At 38.6% G+C, this 22,647-nt stretch overlaps 1 protein-coding gene across 1 annotated transcript; it reads left to right on the top strand.

Annotated features, from left to right (window-relative positions):
- Positions 1-1,074: 1,074 nt before the first annotated feature.
- On the top strand, positions 1,075-20,520 carry LOC143154256 (uncharacterized). Its single transcript, XM_076326207.1, has 13 exons — positions 1,075-2,851; positions 3,359-3,547; positions 6,617-6,852; positions 9,640-9,851; positions 10,324-10,400; positions 11,636-11,832; positions 12,547-12,707; positions 13,395-13,563; positions 14,187-14,380; positions 14,470-14,599; positions 15,805-15,994; positions 16,400-16,542; positions 18,256-20,520. Exons 1-13 carry the CDS (start codon positions 1,369-1,371, stop codon positions 20,308-20,310), a joined length of 5,436 nt encoding a protein of 1,811 aa, XP_076182322.1. The 5' UTR covers positions 1,075-1,368; the 3' UTR covers positions 20,311-20,520.
- The last annotated feature ends 2,127 nt before the right edge of the window (positions 20,521-22,647 follow it).

The raw sequence follows: 22,647 nt of genomic DNA, 5'->3' as shown, positions 1-22,647 counted from the left end.
CGATGAATCTTAACGTGGTTTCTCTCGATCGAAGAAGATCGGTTCGAAGAAAATCGGCACAAAGAAAATTGAATCGAAGAAAATCGGGTCGAAGAAAATCGATTTGAAGAAAATTGGGTCAAAGAAAATTGAATCGAAGAAAATTGGATAGAAGAAAATTGGGTAAAAAAAAATCGGATAGAAGAAAATTGGGTCAAAGAAAATTGAATCGAAGAAAATCGGATAGAAGAAAATTGGGTCAAAGAAAATTGAATCGAAGAAAATCAGGTCAAAGAAAATTGAATCGAAGAAAATCGACTCAAAGAAAATTAAATCGAAGAAAATCGGCTCAAAGAAAATTGAATCGAAGAAAATCGGCCCAAAGAAACTTGAATCAAAGAAAATCAGTTCGAAGAAAATCAGGTCATAGAAAATCGGTTCGAAGAAAATCGGTTCGTAGAAAATCGGCTCGAAGACGATCAGTCCGTAGAAAATCGGCTGGAAGACGATCGGTTCGAAGAAAATCGGCCCGTGGAAAACGATTCTCGGTGTAAAAATCGTTCAGAATGAAAATCGATGGTTGTTAGCGTTCGTTGTTCGTACGCGTGACGATGAAAGATTTCGATCGAAACGGTTCGGAACATCTGGATGTCTCCCAAGGGCTTGCATACCAGACGCACGGTACCGCGCTAGTTTAGCGTTGGCCAGAAACCCGAAGTGAAGCGCGAGAGACACACAGTAAGCGTTGGAGGGAGGTATCGCGATCGTGGGCGAGTCGAACTCGGCGCATTATTTTCGAGCTGTCTCTGGGAATCGGCGCGGTGCGGCGCGAGCGACGAGGACTCGGTGGTCCCGGTCGGGGTTAGGTGATTTCGGTGTGTATTGCGCAACGTATCGCGGGCTACCACATGGCGTACGCGGTTGCCGCGAGCAGCATATTACCGCGCATGCGCATGTTAGACACTCGCGGGCCGCCCGTTGTCGGCCGCCTCTGAAATGTTGATGCTAAATAAAACTCCTAGCTGCTTGGGACGATGCCATGCGTTCTAATTTTCACGAAGGCACGGCCGCTGGTGGACGGCGGTGGCCCGGGGTCTGCCGCGTCGTCGGAGGCGGATACGATAGTCTCTCGAGGATCTCCGGGTTACCTGTTCCTCGTTGCCGAGTAGAGAGGGAAAGTCCCGTGGAACGAGCGACCAGCGACCGTAACGTCCAGCCCGAGACGATTTCGACTCGTTCCCTAGCACCGACCCTCGTGATCATCGCTGTTGTTACTCGTGACGGCGGCTGATCGTGGCAACCGACTAAAACGGCCTGACGAACAGCCGATTGGACCGCTCGGGACCCAGTGCACCGTCAGCGGTACTTCCATGTGAACGACGCGGTGACATGGCTGCCGCCCTTCTGGGCAAGTGCATCGGTTTACTGGCGCTCGTCCTCGTCTGCTACACCTGCTGCTATGCCTTCAGAATACGGGACCACGGTGTGCAACTCGCGTCCACCGAGCAGCCGCAACGCGCCACTTGCAATCCCATCTTCGGTAGATGCCAGGAGAGGACCACCGCGAGCACGTCGACCAGCCGGAAGTGGCACGAGACGAACGCGGCACCGTCATCGCGGCTTGCCAGCCGTCGAAAACCACCTGTCGAGGTGACGTCGATGGTCGGTGACGTCAACACTGACCAACGAGAGTTCACCGAGCACGAAACTATCGGACACTCGTTGGAACAGATCGTGGACGATCGTCTTCGCGTCGACGATGACGACGACGATGAGATGGAGGTGATCGTCGAGGTCGAGGAGGACAGCGACGATGACGAAGAAGAACCGGACGAGGACGATGACGATGACGAGACGGTCGACGACCACGAGACGAGCGAGAAAGAACGGACAGTTGGGCAATCGGATGACGAATCGGACGAGGACCTACCGAAGAGCAAGAAGGACTTGAAGAGGAAAGTGGAGGGTATTAAATTGGCGGCTAGGAAGAACAAAATTACAAAAGTTGCCAAGGGAACGAGGAAAACCGTCGACGAAGAGGATGACGACGATGACGAGGAAGAGGTGTACGATTTGAGAAAGAGGCTGGCTCTGGAAGAAGATTCCGAAGAGATCGAGTTGTTCAAGGAACGAGAGTCCAAGTCGGTTAAGGACGAAGTTGACGAGGAAGAGGACGAGGACAAAGACGATGAGGACGAAGATGACGAAGATGACGAGGACGAAGATGAAGACGAGGACGAGGATGACGAGGATGAAGAAGAAGAAGAAGAAGAAGACGAAGACTCGAAAGAAGTAGCTTCCACTCCTCCCCCCAGGAAGCTGGAGAAAGTAAGATTCGCTGACAAGGATAAGGCAAAGTCCGGGGAAACGAAACCACCTGCACCGATCTTGGAAAAGACGAAAGTCGAAGGGAAGCTACCAGAACGCGCGAAGAAATCGGTGGAAATCACAAGGAAGGTAGTCGAGACAACGAAGAAACCGGTGGAGAGCTCGAAGAGAGTCGAATCGGTCAAAACGACGAAGCTCGAACCCGAATCGTCGAAACCTAAACTCGCTCCGAAACCGGATGAGAAAATTAAGGGAACCGTGAAGCCGGAGGATAAGTCGAAGGTCTCTGTGAAACTGGAGGATAAGTCGAAGGTCTTCGTGAAACCGGAGGATAAGTCGAAGGTCTCTGTGAAACTGGAGGATAAGTCGAAGGTCTCCGTGAAACTGGAGGATAAGTCGAAGACTCCCGTGAAACCGGAAGTGTCGAAGACACCGGCCCAGAGAACGAAGGAGCAACCCAGGCAACCCGAGAAGCCGAAAGTGGAAACGAAAGTGACTGTGAAAGCTACTCCGGCTAAGCAAGCGGAAGTTAAACGATTCGATAGTGAGTATCGTGGCTTGATAGAGGGTGATTCGATATCTCGTACACGCACGCGCGAATATTACGAACGATAACCGAACCTGAAGGGACGCGGATTCTTCGCGTACGTTTAGGAGTAGAGTGATCATTTTTTTTAATTAGTTGTGTTTTTACTTGGAACTAAAGCATGTTGACGATTGTTTGTAGAGGAAGACTCGAAAGCGAAAACATGAACGCGCGAATATTACGAGCGATAACCGAACCTGAAGAGACGCGGATTCTTTGCAAACGTTTACGAATAAAGTGATCATTTTTTTTAACTCGTCGTGTTTTCATTTGAAACTAAAGCATGTTGACGATTGTTTGTAGAGGAAGACTCAAAAGCTAAACGAGAACGCGCGAACATTACGAACGATAACCAAATCTGAAGGGACGTGGATTCTTCGCGTACGTTTAGGACCAAAGTGATTGATTTTTTTTTTTAACTTGTGTTTTCACTCGAAACTAAAGCATGTTGACGATTGTTTGTAGAGGAAGACTCGAAAGCGAAAACGAGAACGCACGTGGAGGCTACTTTCACATTGGCTCAATTGAACGACGCGTTACTACGCGTGCCGACCTTCGTGCCAAATTTCACGGCCGTCGAGGATTTCGAGTGTCAGCAACACGGCAAGATATTCCTGCGACAGTTGAGGGGTTACAAGTTGTGGGCGTTGCAAAGTAAGTCGACTACGACCCGAAATCGAAACCATCCGCTAACTGAAACGACGAAACGGATCCTTTGGGTATCCTACGTACAAAATGGACGATTCTCTCGATAGCTTATGATTGCGTTTTTGGACGAATAATAGAAGCTTTTGACGAAAGAAAAACGATACGGATTCTCCATAATGGAGAATGTATAATTTAATGAAATGTTTATAGACACTGAATACAATCGTGTTTCTTTCTCACCGAAAAGACGAAACGGATCCTTTGGGTGTCCTACGTACAAAATGGACGCTGTTTCTCTCGATAGCTTACCATATTCTTGGACGAATAATAGAAACTTTTGACGAAAGAGAAACGATACGGACAGAAATTTCCATGTATTAAGAAAGTGATTTCTTGCTCCATAATGGAGAATGTATAATTTAATGAAATGTTTATAGACATTGAAAACAATCGTGTTTCTTTCTCACCGAAAAGATGAAACGGATCCTTTGGGTGTCCTACGTACAAAATGGACGCTGTTTCTCTCGATAGCTTACCATAATCATGGACGAATAATAGAAATTTTTGACGAAAGAAAAACGATACGGATTCTCCATAATGGAGAATGTATAATTTAATGAAATGTTTATAGACACTGAAAACAATCGTGTTTCATTCGACATGACGAAACGACTTTCCGAACAACCTGATACAATTTAGGGTGCGATCTTTTTAATATGTTATTTAATTCTTTACAAACGTTCAAAGTCTCTTCTTGTCAACTTTTGTCGAAGTTCTTGTCAACTGTGGTGACCAACAAACAACGTTACACCGTGAAGTGTAATTTCTGGGAATAGCGAATAACTTCGCCATTTTCCATGGTTTTTACATTCGCGAAATTGTTACGCAAAACTAAAAATTGTGTTCATATTCTCTGAAAAGAGAATCCAATGTATCGATTTCCAGTCACATATCTTTTCATTTTTTTTTTTTTATATTTACACGCAGCTGTTACAAATAAGATTTTACCAATAATCTTCCTTCAATGTTTTTAAAATCGAATCCGTTCCTCGTAAATTAAATATCGAGATGAAAACTCGTTCCTGCATTGCGTTCGAGGGAGGTGGAACGTAAACTGGATTTATTATTTTTCTTGTACACGATACTCGCGTTTATTATTTTTCTTGTACACGATACTCGCGTTTATTATTTTTCTTGTACACGATACTCGCGTTTATTATTTTTCTTGTACACGATACTCGCGTTTATTATTTTTCTTGTACACGATACTCGCGTTTATTATTTTTCTTGTACACGATACTCGCGTTTATTATTTTTCTTGTACACGATACTCGGGTTTATTTAACTTTGCACGCATTTGATACGAAATTGGGGATATTTCTCGCGCTCGGAGATTTTTAACAAGGAGAGTCGTCGGCCGTTAAATGGAGAATTGTACTCCAAAGAGGAGCCATTTCTGGCCACTGTGCTCACGGCCCAAATGGCACAAAGACATCTTACATACATCCAAGGAACATCCGTTCCGGACGTTAGTAGGACATCCCGAAACGGTCCACGTGTTCCTTTTATGTTCTCGTTCGGCTCTTTGAATGTCGCAGGAAGGTTCAGTTTATAAATTGACTCGTTCCGAGGACCTTTCAGTTTACAAAGTGCGATTTTGATTGATCGAGGCTAGAGAAACTGTCACCATTCGACGTACATATAAAATATTAATAATTATATTAGATCGTACTATACTAAATTGCAATTAAATAGCTTATACATTTGACGTACATATACAATATTAATAATTATATTAGATTGTACTGTACTAAATTGCAAGTAAATAGCTTATCCATTCGACGTACATATAAAATATTAATAATTATATTAGATCGTACTGTACTAAATTGCAATTAAATAGCTTATCCATTCGACGTACATATAAAATATAAATAATTATATTAGATCGTACTATACTAAATTGCAATTAAATAGCTTATACATTTGACGTACATATACAATATTAATAATTATATTAGATTGTACTGTACTAAATTGCAAGTAAATAGCTTATCCATTCGACGTACATATAAAATATTAATAATTATATTAGATCGTACTGTACTAAATTGCAATTAAATAGCTTATCCATTCGACGTACATATAAAATATAAATAATTATATTAGATCGTACTGTACTAAATTGCAATTAAATAGCTTATCCATTCGACGTACATATAAAATATTAATAATTATATTAGATCGTACTGTACTAAATTGCAATTAAATAGCTTATCCATTCGGCGTACATATAAAATATTAATAATTATATTAGATCGTACTATACTAAATTGCAATTAAATAGCTTAATTTAATCAAATACAATTAAAATCCATTTCTTTTTCATTTTCAATCGAACGAAAGTTAGACATTAGAAATAATTACCCAGATTGTAGAATCGTAGGAATCGTTCATGAAAAATCATAGAGAGTGAAGCTTTATTTTAAACTAACGTACGGTGGTAAATTAACCTAAGGTACGGTGTTGTTAAAAATTCAAGCTTCTTTAACCGTATTATATTAAATAAATCGTTCTGTAAACGATCCGTAACACAAATCATAAAATATCGACAAAATTTTCTATATTAATTAACCCCTAATTAATGTTACAATCGACGTCAAGGTCGGTCACAACTCTCACTGCTCTCGTGAACGCTAAATTTTCTTCTTAAAAACATTACGTAAGGGTTTCTTTCTAAAATTTTCAAGAAAATATTGGCTTGTTCGTAAAGTCATTTCGTTTTCCAAAATGGAGAATATATAATTTATACGTTCTAAAATTAGTTCTAAATTTATACGTTTATAAACATAAAACGTTTATACGTTCTAAAAAAAATTGTGTTTCATTTTCACTAAAAAAAGAAAAAAAACGAAATGACTTTCCAAACCTAATATATCTAAACGTACAAACGTTCGGTGTACCTCAACCAAGATATTGTAGATAACTCACGATATTGTAAACGAAATAATTAATCGACTGCACGAGAGTATCGACGCACGATCTTAAAATTTTCTAATATTTTCGATATTTCAGTGTTGGATTCGAGTGCAAAAATCCCGTCGGGTTTGTTGCGGGGTAACGTGAACCAGCTCGGAGACTTCGACGAGTGTTTGGGCGTAATGGCGCACGTGAAGTTGAATAACAATACGTTAAAGGTGCAAGGGAAATATTGCTTGGCCAATATAGACTTGCACGCGTCTCACCCGGATACAAGGCTTCCAGTTAATATGATTCAGGCACGTGCTTTCATACGAGGAAGCATGCATGACGTAAGTCAACAATCTTATCTTTCGTTCTGTTTCGTAAACCGAGAATAATACGCATACGTTTGTAAATGTTCGCGATATTATGGATCAGGGTTACGCGACGAGTCTCGAGAACGCGTGTTTGTGTTTCAGACGAGTCGATCTACACGATTTAACGTATAATATAATTTTAAGAAAAATTACAATTCTAAAGTGCGTTACGTTTAACATCGAGAAAACGAAAATGATCTCGATATTCCGGATCACGTGTGACGCATGTCTTCGAGCGATGACGATGGAATGTTTTTCATCGAAGGTCGTAGCTACGAGATTAATATCGATATCAAAAAATCGATACACGTACGAGCTTATCTTTCGCTAATAAACAACGGAGCATTATCGTTGTATTAACGGACGATAGTAAATAACCTTCGATCGTTTTTATTCATTTAATATGTAGATTATCGGTATCGTTTCGTGCATAGATTCACAGTGTCACGTTCGATTGCAGTACGACACCGATCGAACTCGGATGAAAAAGCAATTGAAATTTCATTATTCCGTAATGTAGTGTCTAGCAATTAAGATACGATTCTTCGTGGAGAAATAAATAGAAAATGTACAGGGTAAAATGTTCTCGTGGCAGGTTTCGTTTTCGAGAAAATCGATTTTGAAGTCTCGGTTCAATACTCGTTGCGTCTACTTGGGTTGGGGTTGGTAAACAATGTCGGTGGTGGGGTATTGTCTGTTTTATATTTTTTCTCGATTTTACTATCGTTTAACCAGTTGGAACCTGTTAAAATGGATAATACAGTTTCTTTGATGTTTACAAACACCAACACAAGTAGAAATCACGAGTAATAGGTAGACACCTTGGCCAAGTTGCACTCAATCGTGTTTATTGGACGGGTGGTAACAAAGTTGTGTTTCTTGAAAACAAAGTCTCGTACGAGATAATTTTATTTCATATTTTCGATGCATTTTTTCACGTAGAATCATCACCCTTCAGTTTTACTACCACCAATTATAATTACATCCTGCATAAAGGAAAAGTTACTGTACATAAAAGTGAACTAGATATATACTACTGTATAATACACTACTGAACTAGACAGTGTCTTTGACACGATTGAGAATAAAGTAAAGACTTTTATTTTAATAAGTAAACGCACAATAGTCGTATAATAATACACTACTGAACCAGACAGTGTCTTTGAGAATAAAGACACTGAGAATAAAGTAAAGACTTTTATTTTAATAAGTAGAAGCACAATACTCGTATAATAATACACTACTGAACCAGACAGTGTCTTTGACACGATAGAGCATAAAGTAAACTTTTATTTTAATAAATAAACGCACAATAGTCCTATACGGAATATTTAAAACCACTTCAATTTCCTTCACGACCGTGCACAACTAATATCTATTATATTTCGTTCTCGTCTGTACAATTTATTCCTAAATGTATCAATTTTCCAGTTTAAACTATAAGGAATCTATAATAAACTAAAAGTACGTATCAACGCGCGTTGAAACGTATTTTAGCACCTGTTGAAATACGGTGTATGCTCGTTGGTCGTTCACATTGGTCAGTTTTATCGCAGAATCTCGTTTAAGTTGGAAGATTTATACTCGTATGAAAATCTTTCTTTATTGTAGCCTAGATTTACTTGTCTTCGCTTTCAAGGCTTTTATTTTACTGTAGTCTAGATCAGGGGTCGGCAAACCACGTCCCTCGGATCAGATTTGGCCCGTTGCCTGGTATTGTACAGACCGTGAGCTAAGGATGGTTTTTAAATGAATTTCATGACAGAATTACAAAATTACTGCCTCAGTCTCCATAGAATAGGGTTAATACCACGCAGTCGTGTCTATTAATTCGCGTATCGTCGTAGATGCATTTTATTAGATTAATTTCAATGTTTACGTCAATTTCAATGTATTCGAAGACAAAGTACTCGAAATCTCGTTACAGTTTAGTTTTAAACGATCGTATACAATACCCAATGTATAATACCTAGAATTCAATAACCTAAATTTTGATTCATACATAGACAAAGATCTGGATGATATTTATATATTTCGTTTATTAGATGTTGATAATCGAATAATTATTCCATCAAACATCCCAATTAAAATATTAACAATATCAAATGATGTTATTCATTCATGAACTGTACCTTCTTTAGGCCTAAAAATAGATTCAATTCTAGGCCGAATTAATCAAATAAATTTAATTACTAATCGCCCAGAAGTATTCTCTAGGCAATGTTCTGAAATTATACTGTGCAAAACATTGATTTATACCTATCGTAGTAGAAGGAACTAATTATTCAAATTTTATTAATTGAATTAATAAACCTATTAATAAATCTAAAACTATTTACAATCTATACACTGTGCAAATCATAGATTTATACCTATCGTAGTAGAAGGAACCAATTATTCAAATTTTATTAATTGAATTAATAATCAAATATAAACCTATCAATAAATCTAAAACTATTTACAATCTATACACTGTGCAAATCATAGATTTATACCTATCGTAGTAGATAGAACTAATTATTCAAATTCTATTAATTGAATTAATAATCAAGTATAAACCTATTAATAAATCTAAAACTATTTACATTCTATACACTGTGCAAATCATAAATTTATACCTATCGTAGTAGAAGGAACCAATTATTCAAATTTTATTAATTGAATTAATAATCAAATATAAATCTATCAATAAATCTAAAACTATTTACAATCTATACTCGATCGCGACGTCACGTCAATGATTGTTCACGTTTGTTACAGCCTGGTCATTTTGTTCCGAAATTTACAACGGTGAATTGGGCCTTGTGTCTTCCAGCAGTGTGTTCAGCCGAAGATGCTGAAAACGTATTGGAGCAAGCGTTGAACTATTACAATTCCACGATAGGGATAAAGTTCACAGTGGACGTTGAACCTAACATGTGTTATGTCAAACAGAAGTCAGGAAGTTACTCGAAAGAGACGATCGGCGTTCTGTACGTAATCGTTTCTTTGTATCATGCTGAACATTAAACACGATAAAACTTTAGGAGGAGTTTCTAGAATTTAGAACGCTAAATCGGTCATTTTAAGCTTATGTAAATAGAAGAAGGTGAAAACACAAATATAAATAGAACAGTATCGAAAAAATGTTCAATTCGTGAATTTCTATTTGATTATTTCGGTGGTACTATTATTATTGATTTAAACGTTATTATTATTCTTGCATTCCATAGTATCGTTTGAATACTGAAAAATTTGCGAAATTACCGTTTGATCGAGTACTTGTGCAAGCGAGAGACAATAAAATAATATTAAACCGAGATCTCGGTGTATTTAGGAAGAACGCTTTATTTTATCTGCTTTTTTCGTACGTTTCGCTCTAAAATTCCTCAGCAACAAAATATTTGGCGAATGTATTGTTTACACAGAGTTTTAAGTTTGTTTTTACTTTGCACGCTGTTGTAGGTATTTCTACGCCATGGTCGGTTGCCTTGTCCTCGTAGCCACGGTGAGAGACTACTTGGTGGTATCGCAAGGAAAAGGTAGAGTTTCTTAAAATTTTTTTTATCGAGATTCACTAAGAAGTAATATTTCCGTCTATAGAACTTTCTCTTAAATGAGAGATACACTGGTAAATGAAACAGACGAGTAATCCTTGGAACGAGCTCCTTTGTTATTTGTATTGACTTTGTTTCGTAAACATCACTGTTCACCAAGTGCTGCAACCAACAGTGGACGAGTTTATTGAAAATGCCACGTCCAAAGTTGGACACTTTGTCTTCTCAACCAGGTCTTGACAGTTCTTTCGTCTCATTCATTCCCAAACAATGATTAAGAAGAGCTTTGAAACGCAAGAAGAAAATTTCCCTGCGACGTTACAACGCTAGGTTTCACACTTAACGAAACTCCATCAAAGAGAAAATTCACTCCATCTCTTGTTCTATCTACAATATATTTCTTTTTTTCTCAAAATTAAAAGAATCGTGGATATCTCTTCGACTCGAATAAACAAATGGAAAGAACCAACTGGATCGACTGAGGTGTTGAGAAGACAAAAACTTGTGACTCGTCTGTCGTTGATGGAAGTCTGTGATAAATGTTGGTGTATTAAAAAAGTAAGTGCAGGTAACCATCTCGTGACACGGTACTTGGAGAACACTTGTGATTTTGGTACAAGAAGCTACAAAAATCATGGTAACAATACCATAAATTTATATGGTATAAATTTGTACACAATTAAATGTATAGATGAATGATCATTTTCAACGAGTGAGGATTAGATCGATGTCAAATCGAACTTTAAACGATACGAAAGTAGGAACAGTGGATTTAACGAGATAATTAAAAATTCATTTCCCTGAAATAGATCCTCCAGAATCGCGTAGCGAAAAGTTTCGCGGAAAATTGAAAAGTATCCTTATCGAGAAGTTTTGGAAGAATTACAAAATAAGAGCACCCCGTCCCAGCCAAGATTAATTCAATTAGACTACTTGTTGACGAAGAAATATTAAGCGTTGAAGAGTTTTCAGCAAGAGGGAACAAACGGAGGAAACAAAGTTGGGCCAACAGTATTTCTGGACGACAGTAACGATGATAATTAGTAAAGAATTTTGAAACCTTGTGTTTTATTTCTTCAAATATCCTTAGTGAAACTATGTCGACAGAGGTGGATGCATTCTCTTTGAAATTTTTTCTGTTTGATGCAATCGAGGAGTACGTTATTTAAACGCGATGTGTATTCGAAGCTTGATTTTCAATTTGATCTGTTTCTTTCTAGGGAACTATTCCGAGAGGATAATAATGTCCTTTTCGTTGCGGAGGACCGTCAGATCTTTATTGAAAAGAGGAACGAGTGAAATCGATATCGCGTGTATTCACGGAATAAGGACATTAGTCACGATTGTCCTTTATATCGCTCATCAGCTTATAGTGATATCGAGGTTACCTTTTGCCAATCGAATTGATCTTACAGAGGTACGTAAGTAAACGCAACAGGCTTTAGTTATTTATTTTACAGATTGGCCCATTTAAACGTACATTTACACTTGTGTGTCTTTGTTGCGTTTGGAGAATAATAACGGTGAAACATACCGGTAGTTAGCACGTAAGAAGAAATATCATTATTTCAAAATGATGTTCCTTGTGATCACCAATTTTGAGTTTTTAAAATCGTCTGTGTTTCTTTAAATAAAATCACGTTTACCGAATACTTCGATTTAAGGGAGGACAAAGACAAATTCAACGACAAATTTTACATACGATCACCTAATGCACGATATTAATAATTTTATTATTTCTTTAGAATCTGTAGCTTAGAAACGATTGCTTCTATTTTCTTAGAAATTCTATAACAAATACGTTGCAATGTTAATGAGTAAAGAAACGAATAAATATGTCATCTTTAAATTTGGTTCAAAATTCAACTTCCTTTCAGTTTAAGCGTTAAAAATTATACAATTTTTTTTAGAAAAGACCTGGTGTATTTGAAAATTCGAAAAAAAAACCATCTTGGGTAACATGATTTTTCTTTTACCGTATTTCGTGCTTCAGGGGCCGAATAATTTATTTTCTTGTTACTTCGTTATAAATTGAAACGCAACAGAGATATTCAAGTATACACTTTTAAATACTCGTACGTATATCTTGTGCATGGCTCGAGCTCATGTTTAATGTCTGCTGTTGAAATAGGTTGCGAACAATCCGCTCAGCTCGGTTCTGAGAGTATCGATGGTTTACACGGACGCGTTTCTATTACTCAGTGGTGTTTTAACTGCTTACAACATGGCGAACGAATTCACGGTGCGCGGTGAGATCCGTTGGTTTTGTCGATTTATCGCCAGGTATATCAGGTAAGTTGTTATTTACCGACGAGTTCTTTAGTAAAGAAGGTAACGTCTCTTTCGTGACATTTTTGTCTACGTGTCGCTCTCTTTTCACGATAATAATATTATATCACATTTTTTATTTTTGAAATTATGATTCTCTATTAGAATACATTGTGTACTATATCATTTTAAAATATTCAAACGACTATTTTAAAAAATCTGTATGAATTGATTACAATCCTTGAATTTATTATATCCTTTTTGATTATATTCCTAATTTACTTACTAGTAATTACGAATGGTTCTCCATTTAGTTACGATGGATTAAAATTTTACTTGGTAAGAATAAAATAAAATATATACCTAGAACCGTGTTTCTACAAATTTTATGGCTACAAATGCTTTTTCAAATGGAATTTAAATGATACTTTAAAGGTAATATTGTAACGAGTTGTTGAATCTCTCGTTACCATAACGAGATTTATGTTAGATAAACAAATATTTGTGCTTCGATTTAAGAAAACATTGATGACCTCGTGATTTCTAAATAGAAAATTACTTTGAGGAACTAATTTCTTTTATTAATTGGTATGTCTCGGTGAATAGTTACGTTGTTTAAACAAGAATACACTTTGTATATGAGAATTGTACGTCCTCAATGGGACAATTTGGAGCGAACTGAAAGTAAAAAATATAATCGTTGTGTTTTAGACTCACACCAGCGTTACTCGCAGTGGTGTTTTGGTACGCATTTGTAATGGAACACACGGGATCCGGTCCACAGTGGAACAGTGTTATAATGCCGAACGCTGAGCTTTGCAAGAACAACGCATGGACGAATTTGTTGTACATACAAAATTTCTTTCCCTTCGAAGAAATGGTATTTAAACGAAATATATACAGAGTGTCCCGATCACAACCGGTCGATTTGAATTTCGCGCCGGTTTTATAACGTCAAACCGATTCACCTGAAACTCGACATATATCATCTAGAGGGATGGGAAATTAATTGTGAAAAAGTACACGATTAATTAATCGTAAAGCACGCGTGTAAATTATTCAGGTGTATTATTCAGGCGTGTATAGGCGAAAAATGTCGTAATTTTTGGAAAAACTTGGTGGTCTGTAAAAAAACACAAAGACAACTATTTGGAGGATATGTTATTCCATTATTAACTTTCAAGTTTTTACTCTTAAATAAAAAAAGAAATATTAAGATTACTTAAACCGTTAGAGTTTTATTAAAAAAGTAAATCGACCGGTGATGATTGGGACACCATATAGATTGCTTACTATATCCACTATACAAAAAGAATATAGTACAAACAAAGTTTTACTTAATGCCTCGTTTAAATATTTCAACCCTTAAATGTTGGTACCAGGTTGATATTAACAAATTATTGTATCTATTAACAAGGAATTTATTATTCTAAAATACGCCATTACGTTTGATCTCGCGTGTAAATCGTTTTGGATGATCAGAAAGTTTTCTTCGATTCATAGTGCGCGACACATACCCATCAGCTGGCTTTGGACATGCAATTATCGCTGTTGGCCCCAATGTTCGTATTCTTCTTAGAGTGTAAGCCGATCATTGGAATTCTTTTACTATTCTTCTTCGTCCTGCTGTCGGCCACGTTACGATACATAGCAACGATGAATAATTACCTCTCTCTCGTTATTTTCCATGGAATGTCGTAAGTGAACCAGCTTCTTATCACGGATGTAACGCGTGAAGTTTATTCAATCACTTTCGATGGTCGTTGATGCAACTTTACATTTTCAGATTGAAGCATCTGTACAAGACTGCTAATCTATCTTACACGTTGCCACTGCACAGAGCTACACCGTACGTGTTCGGTCTAGGACTTGGCGTGCTACTACATAACACCGGAAGAGATGTCAGGATCCACAAGGTATCCTTTCATTTTCACGTACACTGTTGGTAAAAGTTCAATCTTACGATTAAACTTTGGTAAAAGTTACGACTAAACTCGTAAGACGAGTAATTCTCGTCGAAGTTTGTATTTAAATTTGTCATCATTTTCGAATGTACTTTCTGTTAGATTCTGTACACTCTATTCGAAATCAGTTTTTGAATATTTCGTCAAATTTTTCTTTCAAAGCACGTGCATTATTTTAGAATATGTTCAACTGATCTTTGTCTGTAAAATGTCTCTTTAATTGATTCTTGGCACACAGAAATAATATCAAATCACAGGGCGCAAGGAGTGGTGAATTTTCTAAAAAATCACCATTTTTAACATATACAATGCATCGTTCTGTAGTCTTAAAGGAAGATCAATTGTAATCAAATAGTTAAATACGTTTCATTATTTTTTAACAGTATCTCGATTTAAATGATAATTTCTTAATTTTATTCAATGACTATTTGCGCATGGTAAACAGAGGTACTTGAAATTTTTTTATTTAAGAATAATTTTTTTTTCGAACTAAAGATACTCTATGAATCTCTTTTCTGGTATAAGCGTAAAAATAAATTTTATCCAGCACTGTTATATTTTTTTATAATTTTACTATTGTCATTTACTAATTAATTAATTATTTACTTGAAATTTTTGTATATAAGAACAATTTTTCTTTCGAACTAAAGATACTCTATGAATCTCTTTTCTGGTATAAGCGTAAAAATAAATCTTATCCAGCACTATTATATTTTTTATAATTTTACTATTGTTATTTACTAATTAATTAATTATTTATTTGAAATTTGTGTATATAAGAACAATTTTTCTTTCGAGCTAAAGATACTCTATGAATCTCTTTTCTGGTATAAGCATAAAAACAAACTTTATCCAGCACTATTATATTTTTTATAATTTTACTATTGTTATTTACTAATTAATTAATTATTTACTTGAAATTTTTGTATATAAGAACAATTTTTCTTTCGAACTAAAGATACTCTATGCATCTCTTTTCTGGTTTCAGCGTAAAAACAAATTTTATCCAGCATTATTATATTTCTTATAATAGTACTATTGTTATTTACTAATTATTTAATTATTTACTAATTATATTTCGTATCTGCGACCTATAGGTCTATAGTTTGAATTGTAGTTCGTTACCCACCGAGGAATCGTTGACGTTCTACTTTCAGGTGTTGGTGATCTTGGGATGGTTAATCGCGATGGCCTTGGGATCGTGGTCGTTATTTTCACCCTGGCACCTAGCCAGAAGAGACTACGTGTACGATGCTGAAGAAGCGACCAATTACGCTGTGATCTGTCCACTCATGTGGGCCTTGGCTCTCTGCTGGGTCATATTTGCATGTCACACGAAGAACGGAGGTCTGTTGAATAAAACTCGTTTTATGGAAACGATTAATCGGAATATTGCGAAATTGTTAACACTTGAAGTCGGACAAACGCCTTCGTCAATATTGTCCCTGATATTAAAGGATAATTTTGAAAATGGCGCGCGTTTCGTATTATTTTTCGTAAGGGGTAGTAACAAAATTGTGGTAAAAAATCTTTTCTGCATCTCTAACAATTTTTACGACAACTTTCTAGGAAAGTTTTGTCTTTTAAATTCGATTTGCGTTGAAAAATCGCGTGTCATTTCCGGAATTTCGAAAAATTTGTAAAATTTACGAAAATTAACACCGAACACTTCTTTCTATGATATTTCTTATCGGTGAAAAAATTTCGTAAAATTTGTGCAGTTAACAACGTCTATGATTCTTATTTCCCCAGGTGTAATAAACAGATTCCTATCGAATCACTGGTTAGTGATTTTTAGTAGGATAACGTATGCGGTGTACTTGACGCAATTCGCAGTATTCTTCTACAACGTTGGGACCACAAGATACTCTTCCGAATTTCAACTTTATAGAGCAGTACGTAAGAACAGCAACGAACCTTTCGTATTTGGAAAATGTATTTCCTCGTATGGTATCGGAATTTTTTTTTTCCACTTGGAAAGACGCAGTAAGATGAGAGACTTGTAAAGTAGGAATTTTATTTAAGTAGTGGTGGTTTGAAAATAAGGGTGAATAAAGTTCTAGGATATACGTGTATTTCATGATGTAGTAGTAGGAACAAAATATTAACGAAACACACAATTAATAACTACGCTGACCACTCTGACCACGCTGACCACGCTGACTACGTTAACTACACTGACTACGCTGACTACATTAACTACACTGACTACGCTGACTACGTTAACTACACTGACTACGCTGACTACGCTGACCACGCTGACCACGCTGACCACGCTGACCACGCTGACCACGCTGACTACGTTAACTACACTGACCACGCTGACCACGCTGACTACGTTAACTACACTGACCACGCTGACCACGTTGACTACGCTGACCACGCTGACCACGCTGACTACACTGATTACACTGACCACGCTGACCATGCTGACCACGCTGACCACGCTGACCACGTTAACTACACTGAATACGCTGACCACGCTGACCACCCTGGCCACGCTGACCACGCTGACCACGCTGACCACGTTAACTACACTGACTACGCTGACTACGTTGACTACGCTGTTCTTTCGCGACACGACACGTTTCGACGATTTTCCAACGACTGCCAATAACTGCCCTAAACACTCTTCTTTCGCACCTTATATCCTCACACGCATTCATTCCCTTTAATTCCAATTCTTAATCTCTCTCACTTAATGCGTTTGGTCACGTATGTCGAAAATTTCCCAGTACGACGCTATCTCAATCGCTCTTCTTTCACACTTCGCTCACTTATCTATTCCAAACACTTCGGATTCCCTTTGAACAACGCCCAATCCCTTTCGTTCTCTCGCATTACCACAAGACGATAACAACGCACGCCGAGGACACTAAGACGATTAGTTCAGTTTTACATGTAATCGATCTACCTTTAGTGAAAAGAGAAATCTATTATAATACCACGTCTGATCTATAACGCTATAATACTATTGGGTTGTTTGGAAAGTCATTTCGTTCTTTTTAGTGAAAATGAAACACGATTTTTTAGAGTGTATAAACATTTTATTAAATTATATATTCTCCATTTTGGAAAACAAAATTATTTTACGAACAACGCAATAACACCACGTCTAATCTATAACGCCATAATACTATAATACTATCCATATATATCCATTATCAACAATGAAATTCGTCCATTTACAGATTGATTATACATATATATCCATAATCAACAACGACCACACTTGTAACAACGAAATTCGTCCATTTACAGATTGATTATATATATATATATATATCCATAATCAACAACGACACACTCGCAACGACGAAATTCGTCCATTTACCAATCAATTACATATATATCCATTATCAACAACAACCACACTCGTAACGACGAAATTCGTCCACTTACAGATGGATTACATATATATCCATAATCAACAACGACCACACTCGTAACGACGAAATTCGTCCACTTACAGATCGATTACATATATATCCATTATCAACAACAACTACACTCATAACGACGAAATTCGTCCATTTACCAATCGATTACATATATATCCATTATCAACAACAACCACACTTGTAACGACGAAATTCGTCCACTTACAGATCGATTTGATGGAAGCAGCCACGGTGGTTGCCGTGTCGATCGTCCTGACCCTGTTCTTCGACCTCCCGATGCAGGAGATCAAGAACGTGATAATGGAGAGCACGGACACTCTGACAGCGGATGTCCCCAGCGAAGAGAAATCGACGGATCAGGTAGCGGACGAGGCGCAGAAGTCCGTCGAGAGAGAACAACTTCGAGAAGCAGTCTTCGAAGACGACGAAGTAACCTCGACCGGATGGGACTGGCAAAAGGATATAGTGGAAGGTGGTGTGAGATCGGGGAACGAAATCGTTGAGGACGAGGAACAAGTTAACATGCCCATCTTGAAGAAATCCACCGGTAGGAGGAAATCGTTCATGTCTCGCGATTCGCCCGAACTCGAGCCGATTCCTACGTGGGACTGGATAAAGGAGCCGAACAAAAGGTTCACCAAGGAAGATGATGAGTACAGAAAACGTGGAAGGAGAGGTAGAAACGGTCAAAGGGATTATCGGGAGGCGGGAAACGAAGACACGCAACAGGAGCGGGATGAAGCCGTTAAGCGAAGTAGACGATCCAGCTCCAGGGGTCTCGACGGTAAGAGATCGTCGGGGCGAGAGGGCCAGAACGAGGACGAGTACTCGAGAAGCGGCAGGGAGGACGAAGAGAATCCGAGACGGTACAGGAGATCCGGGTCCAGAGGGAGATCTGTGATTAGGGAATCGGACGATTATCGTTCCTGGGAATTCGTCGGTAAGGAACGTTCATCCTCTCGAGGACCGGACTCCAAAAGGCTCTCCGTTAAATCGGAGGAGCACGATCCCGTGCAAAGACAAACAAGACCCCCGCTCACGAGATCCTCCGATGCAAGGGGTGGTTACTCCTCCGAAAGCGAGGACGAGATCCAGCAACGGATGAAACTTGAAAAAAGGCATCCGTCCGTCGAGCCGAGGATAAGCGACGAGGAGGATTGGGAGACCGAGCTAGGGATACGTAGGAAACAATTTATGGAGAAATTCGCGGCGCAACAACGGGACACCTTGGACGAACTGGACGATACCGTTTCGACGAGGAGGAGATCCTCCGCCGAAGGGAAGATAGCTTTACTGAAGGACCCTTCCGCGAACGATAACATGGATTCATGGACGGTCAGCGTTGGCTCGCGAGTCGCTCAACTAGGATCGTCCCAGGAGCCCAGCGAGCCCGAAGAGGATAACGCGTACACGCGACGAAGGGAGTACCGTGAACAAGCACCACCGCCCAGGGAGGATACTCAGAGCGAGGAGGATGTTATTTGGGACGCCACGAGGAGACGATCCTACACGAGCAGCAGCCAGGTCACCTCTGTCGAGGAGGACGAGGATACTGCCAGTTACAACTTCGTTCTCACGAAGGAGAGCAAGAGGAAATCTTTGCAAGATCTGACCAAACTGTCCCAAGAGGACGTCGATCTGTCCGACGCGGGATGGAACGTCGTGCAGACCGCGAGCGGAGAGACGTTACCCAGGTCCACGTCTCTTGGTTTGTTCAAACGCGAGTCTATCGTGAAGAGTCAGGCCAGCGAGGAGGACCCGGAGTATCTTCTACCCGAGAGGCCCAAGCTCGTTCAACAGGAACGAGAACATCCTTTCAAGAAGGCTTGGCAAATGCAAAAGTCCCGTTCGGAGGAGGATGGGTCCGCATACGCGGTGAAAGACGTGAAGGAATTAAAAACGGAGACCAGATCGAGAAACGACGATGCTCCGGAAGATTCGAAAAGGGATTCCGGTGGGGATCATTACGAGGACGTGGGGGTGTTTGCAGATGACGAATCCGAATCGGTCGCGTTGTCGCAGAGCAGGAGCAGCGACACTGAGGACAACAGAACCGAGTTGAAGTCCGAGGAGACCGAGTCCATGTCCACGGGGCACAGCGACACCACCAGCATCGAAGACAACAAAACCAATCCGAGATCGGACGTCGAGGAGGACTCTTTCAACTGGCCTACCGAGGAGGAACACGTCGGTGTATACAAAACGAGCCTGAGAAGCAAATCCGAAGAGACGGACTGGACCTGGGAGCACGAGGAAACCTGAAGTGATCGTAGAGGTTAAGTAACGTAATTCACAAGGTAAATTATTAACGTTGATGTTGACACCGATCGTCGAGAGCGAACGGTTAACGAATTTTTTTGGGGAACGGTCGCCATTCGGAACGGAGGACACGGGTGCTCGTACAGTCGACGATTGACGTTTATATGATGGTTATATTGTAAGTTAATAAATTACGAATGGATCGTTTTAAAATATACATTTTTTTACAATCCTCTTAGTTTACGTGTGTACTATGAGCTTATGGTCTCTGCGCAGCTTTTGAGCTGTTCATTCATCGAAGATTCGAAATTGTTTCAACGTTTGTACAGGGTGATTCTACGTCTCGGAGATTGTGAGTCTATTAATTTGTGTTTCTTGTTTAAAACGAGGAATTACAACGAAAGAGACAGTGTAGGCAGAGAAGATTTAACTGTCAATGGCTCTGGTAGATCAGTTTAGTTGGTAATTGCTATGATCGACTAATTTACACAGTATTGTTAGTTTTACGCGATCAACTTTCATCTTTGTCGTTCATCGTGAAGCAGTAAACAAGGAAATTGCATTCGAGATGTATTGAAACATGACCAATTATCAATTGACATTACAATGGGTTGTTTCATACCGTACAATAAAACTTTAACGACAGAATTGGAACGATGGACGCCATAATTATTGGTTTTTGAGGTATTATAGCAAGAAGGATTAATTTCTGCATTTTTGCTCTGAAATAGTAAAAAAAAACACTCTTGGTATGTAACACCAATTAAGAATTCCTACGAATACAGGGTGGCCCGATCATCACCGGTCGATTTGAATTTCGCGTTATTTTTCAAACGTCGAACCGATTAACCTGAAACTTGACACGTGTCATCTAGACAGATGGGAAATTAATTATACGAAAGTACATAGTGAAATTTATAAAAACGAATCAGAAGAAACACGACGAACACTTCTTAAACAAAGAATTTCGAATTTAAATCAAGATCCAAGTTCAATACTATTATTTAAGGAAAGGAACATCAATACCAATAAGAATAAATAAAATCGAATAGCTACGTAGAGATGGTAGTTCTATATAGGTAGTTTTATATCGTAGTTCCTACGATAAATGATAAATAATCCGCGAGAGACGATCTGGAATGCAAATACGAAACAGAAGAGATCGTCGATGAAGTAAACAATGGAGCAACCGTGTTGTCACGAACCGTGTAAAAAAACTTGTCGTTTACAATGATCGTAATAATTCGCGTAGCAGGTTACGTTGGATTCGATGCACAACTTCCTTTGCAATTTTTTCTTCCCAATGATAATGTCGTTAAAATAAAGTAGGTTATGCGAGCGTATTCTGTGTATCGATCTTGTCAATCGCATCGGTAGATGCACAATAACCAAGACCTTCTCGCTGTCGTAACATCGGGAACAAAACGGATAACTTTCTGTCAATATCATGCGCCACTTTAACGGAAAAATTCGAGAAATATTGCTTATTAAATTCACGTTATTCCGTGACGCATGCCACGGCTTCATCTTTCTTCTGTCGTGAACAACTTCGTCGATCTCATTACCGGTCGACAGCAGGCAATTGAGGGACGGAGCGGACTGACTTAAAGTACGTCATTAAAATTCAGTCGGAACCCTCGCGTCATTATCTTTGAATCCTATGGTCAAACGCCCTCGTTAACGCTAATTACCAATCTCGGCCGAGAATTTTGGAATCTCTCCGTGTATTAACCTTTTGAAGTTTGTTCGACGCACAAAAGATTCAACGGCTTAACAACCTCTATTTCACCGATAATGAGCTTAATGCGTTTAATGTACGCTTAATACCAATTATACGCTCTACAGTTGCTCTATCCGATCATCGAGATTTTGAACGCGACCATTGAAGAACCTGGTTCGATGCGCGGGAAAAATCGCGGAAAGAAACTATTTATTTCAACGTTCTTTTAGATTCACGCGACTGAAAATATATATAGATACATAAATAGAATCTAAATATTTATTTTATTCGACCTTCTCGAGATAGACACTTTTTCTCATTGTCGATTGCTTAGTGTAAACATTTTATACCTTACACGTGACCTTATTAATTATTCCTAAACACTTTCGCAATGTTTCTTGAGTAACGATACGAAAAAAGAATCTAAACATTTATTTTATTCGATCTCTTTCTCGAGGTATAGGCATTTTTTCTCATTGTCGATTGCTTAGTGTAAACATTTTATACCTTATACGCGACTTTATTAATTATTCCTAAACACTTTCGCAATGTTTCGTAAGTAACGATAGATAAAAAAAATCTAAACATTTATTTTATTCGACCTTCTCCTCGAGATAGAT

This window comes from Ptiloglossa arizonensis, chromosome 14 (assembly GCF_051014685.1).
Source record: "Ptiloglossa arizonensis isolate GNS036 chromosome 14, iyPtiAriz1_principal, whole genome shotgun sequence".
NCBI lineage: Eukaryota > Metazoa > Arthropoda > Insecta > Hymenoptera > Colletidae > Ptiloglossa > Ptiloglossa arizonensis.
This window is presented reverse-complemented; position numbering and strand designations above follow the sequence as displayed.

What these genes read in the sequence shown, in the direction of transcription:
- LOC143154256 (XM_076326207.1), top strand. Translation starts at nt 1,369, where the DNA reads ATGGCTGCCGCCCTTCTGGGCAAGTGCATCGGTTTACTGGCGCTCGTC. An exon ending in TTTATCGCCAGGTATATCAG is followed by an intron (nt 12,708 to 13,394) that starts GTAAGTTGTTAT and finishes GTTGTGTTTTAG; the next exon opens with ACTCACACCAGCGTTACTCG. An exon ending in ATGTCACACGAAGAACGGAG is followed by an intron (nt 15,995 to 16,399) that starts GTCTGTTGAATA and finishes TTATTTCCCCAG; the next exon opens with GTGTAATAAACAGATTCCTA.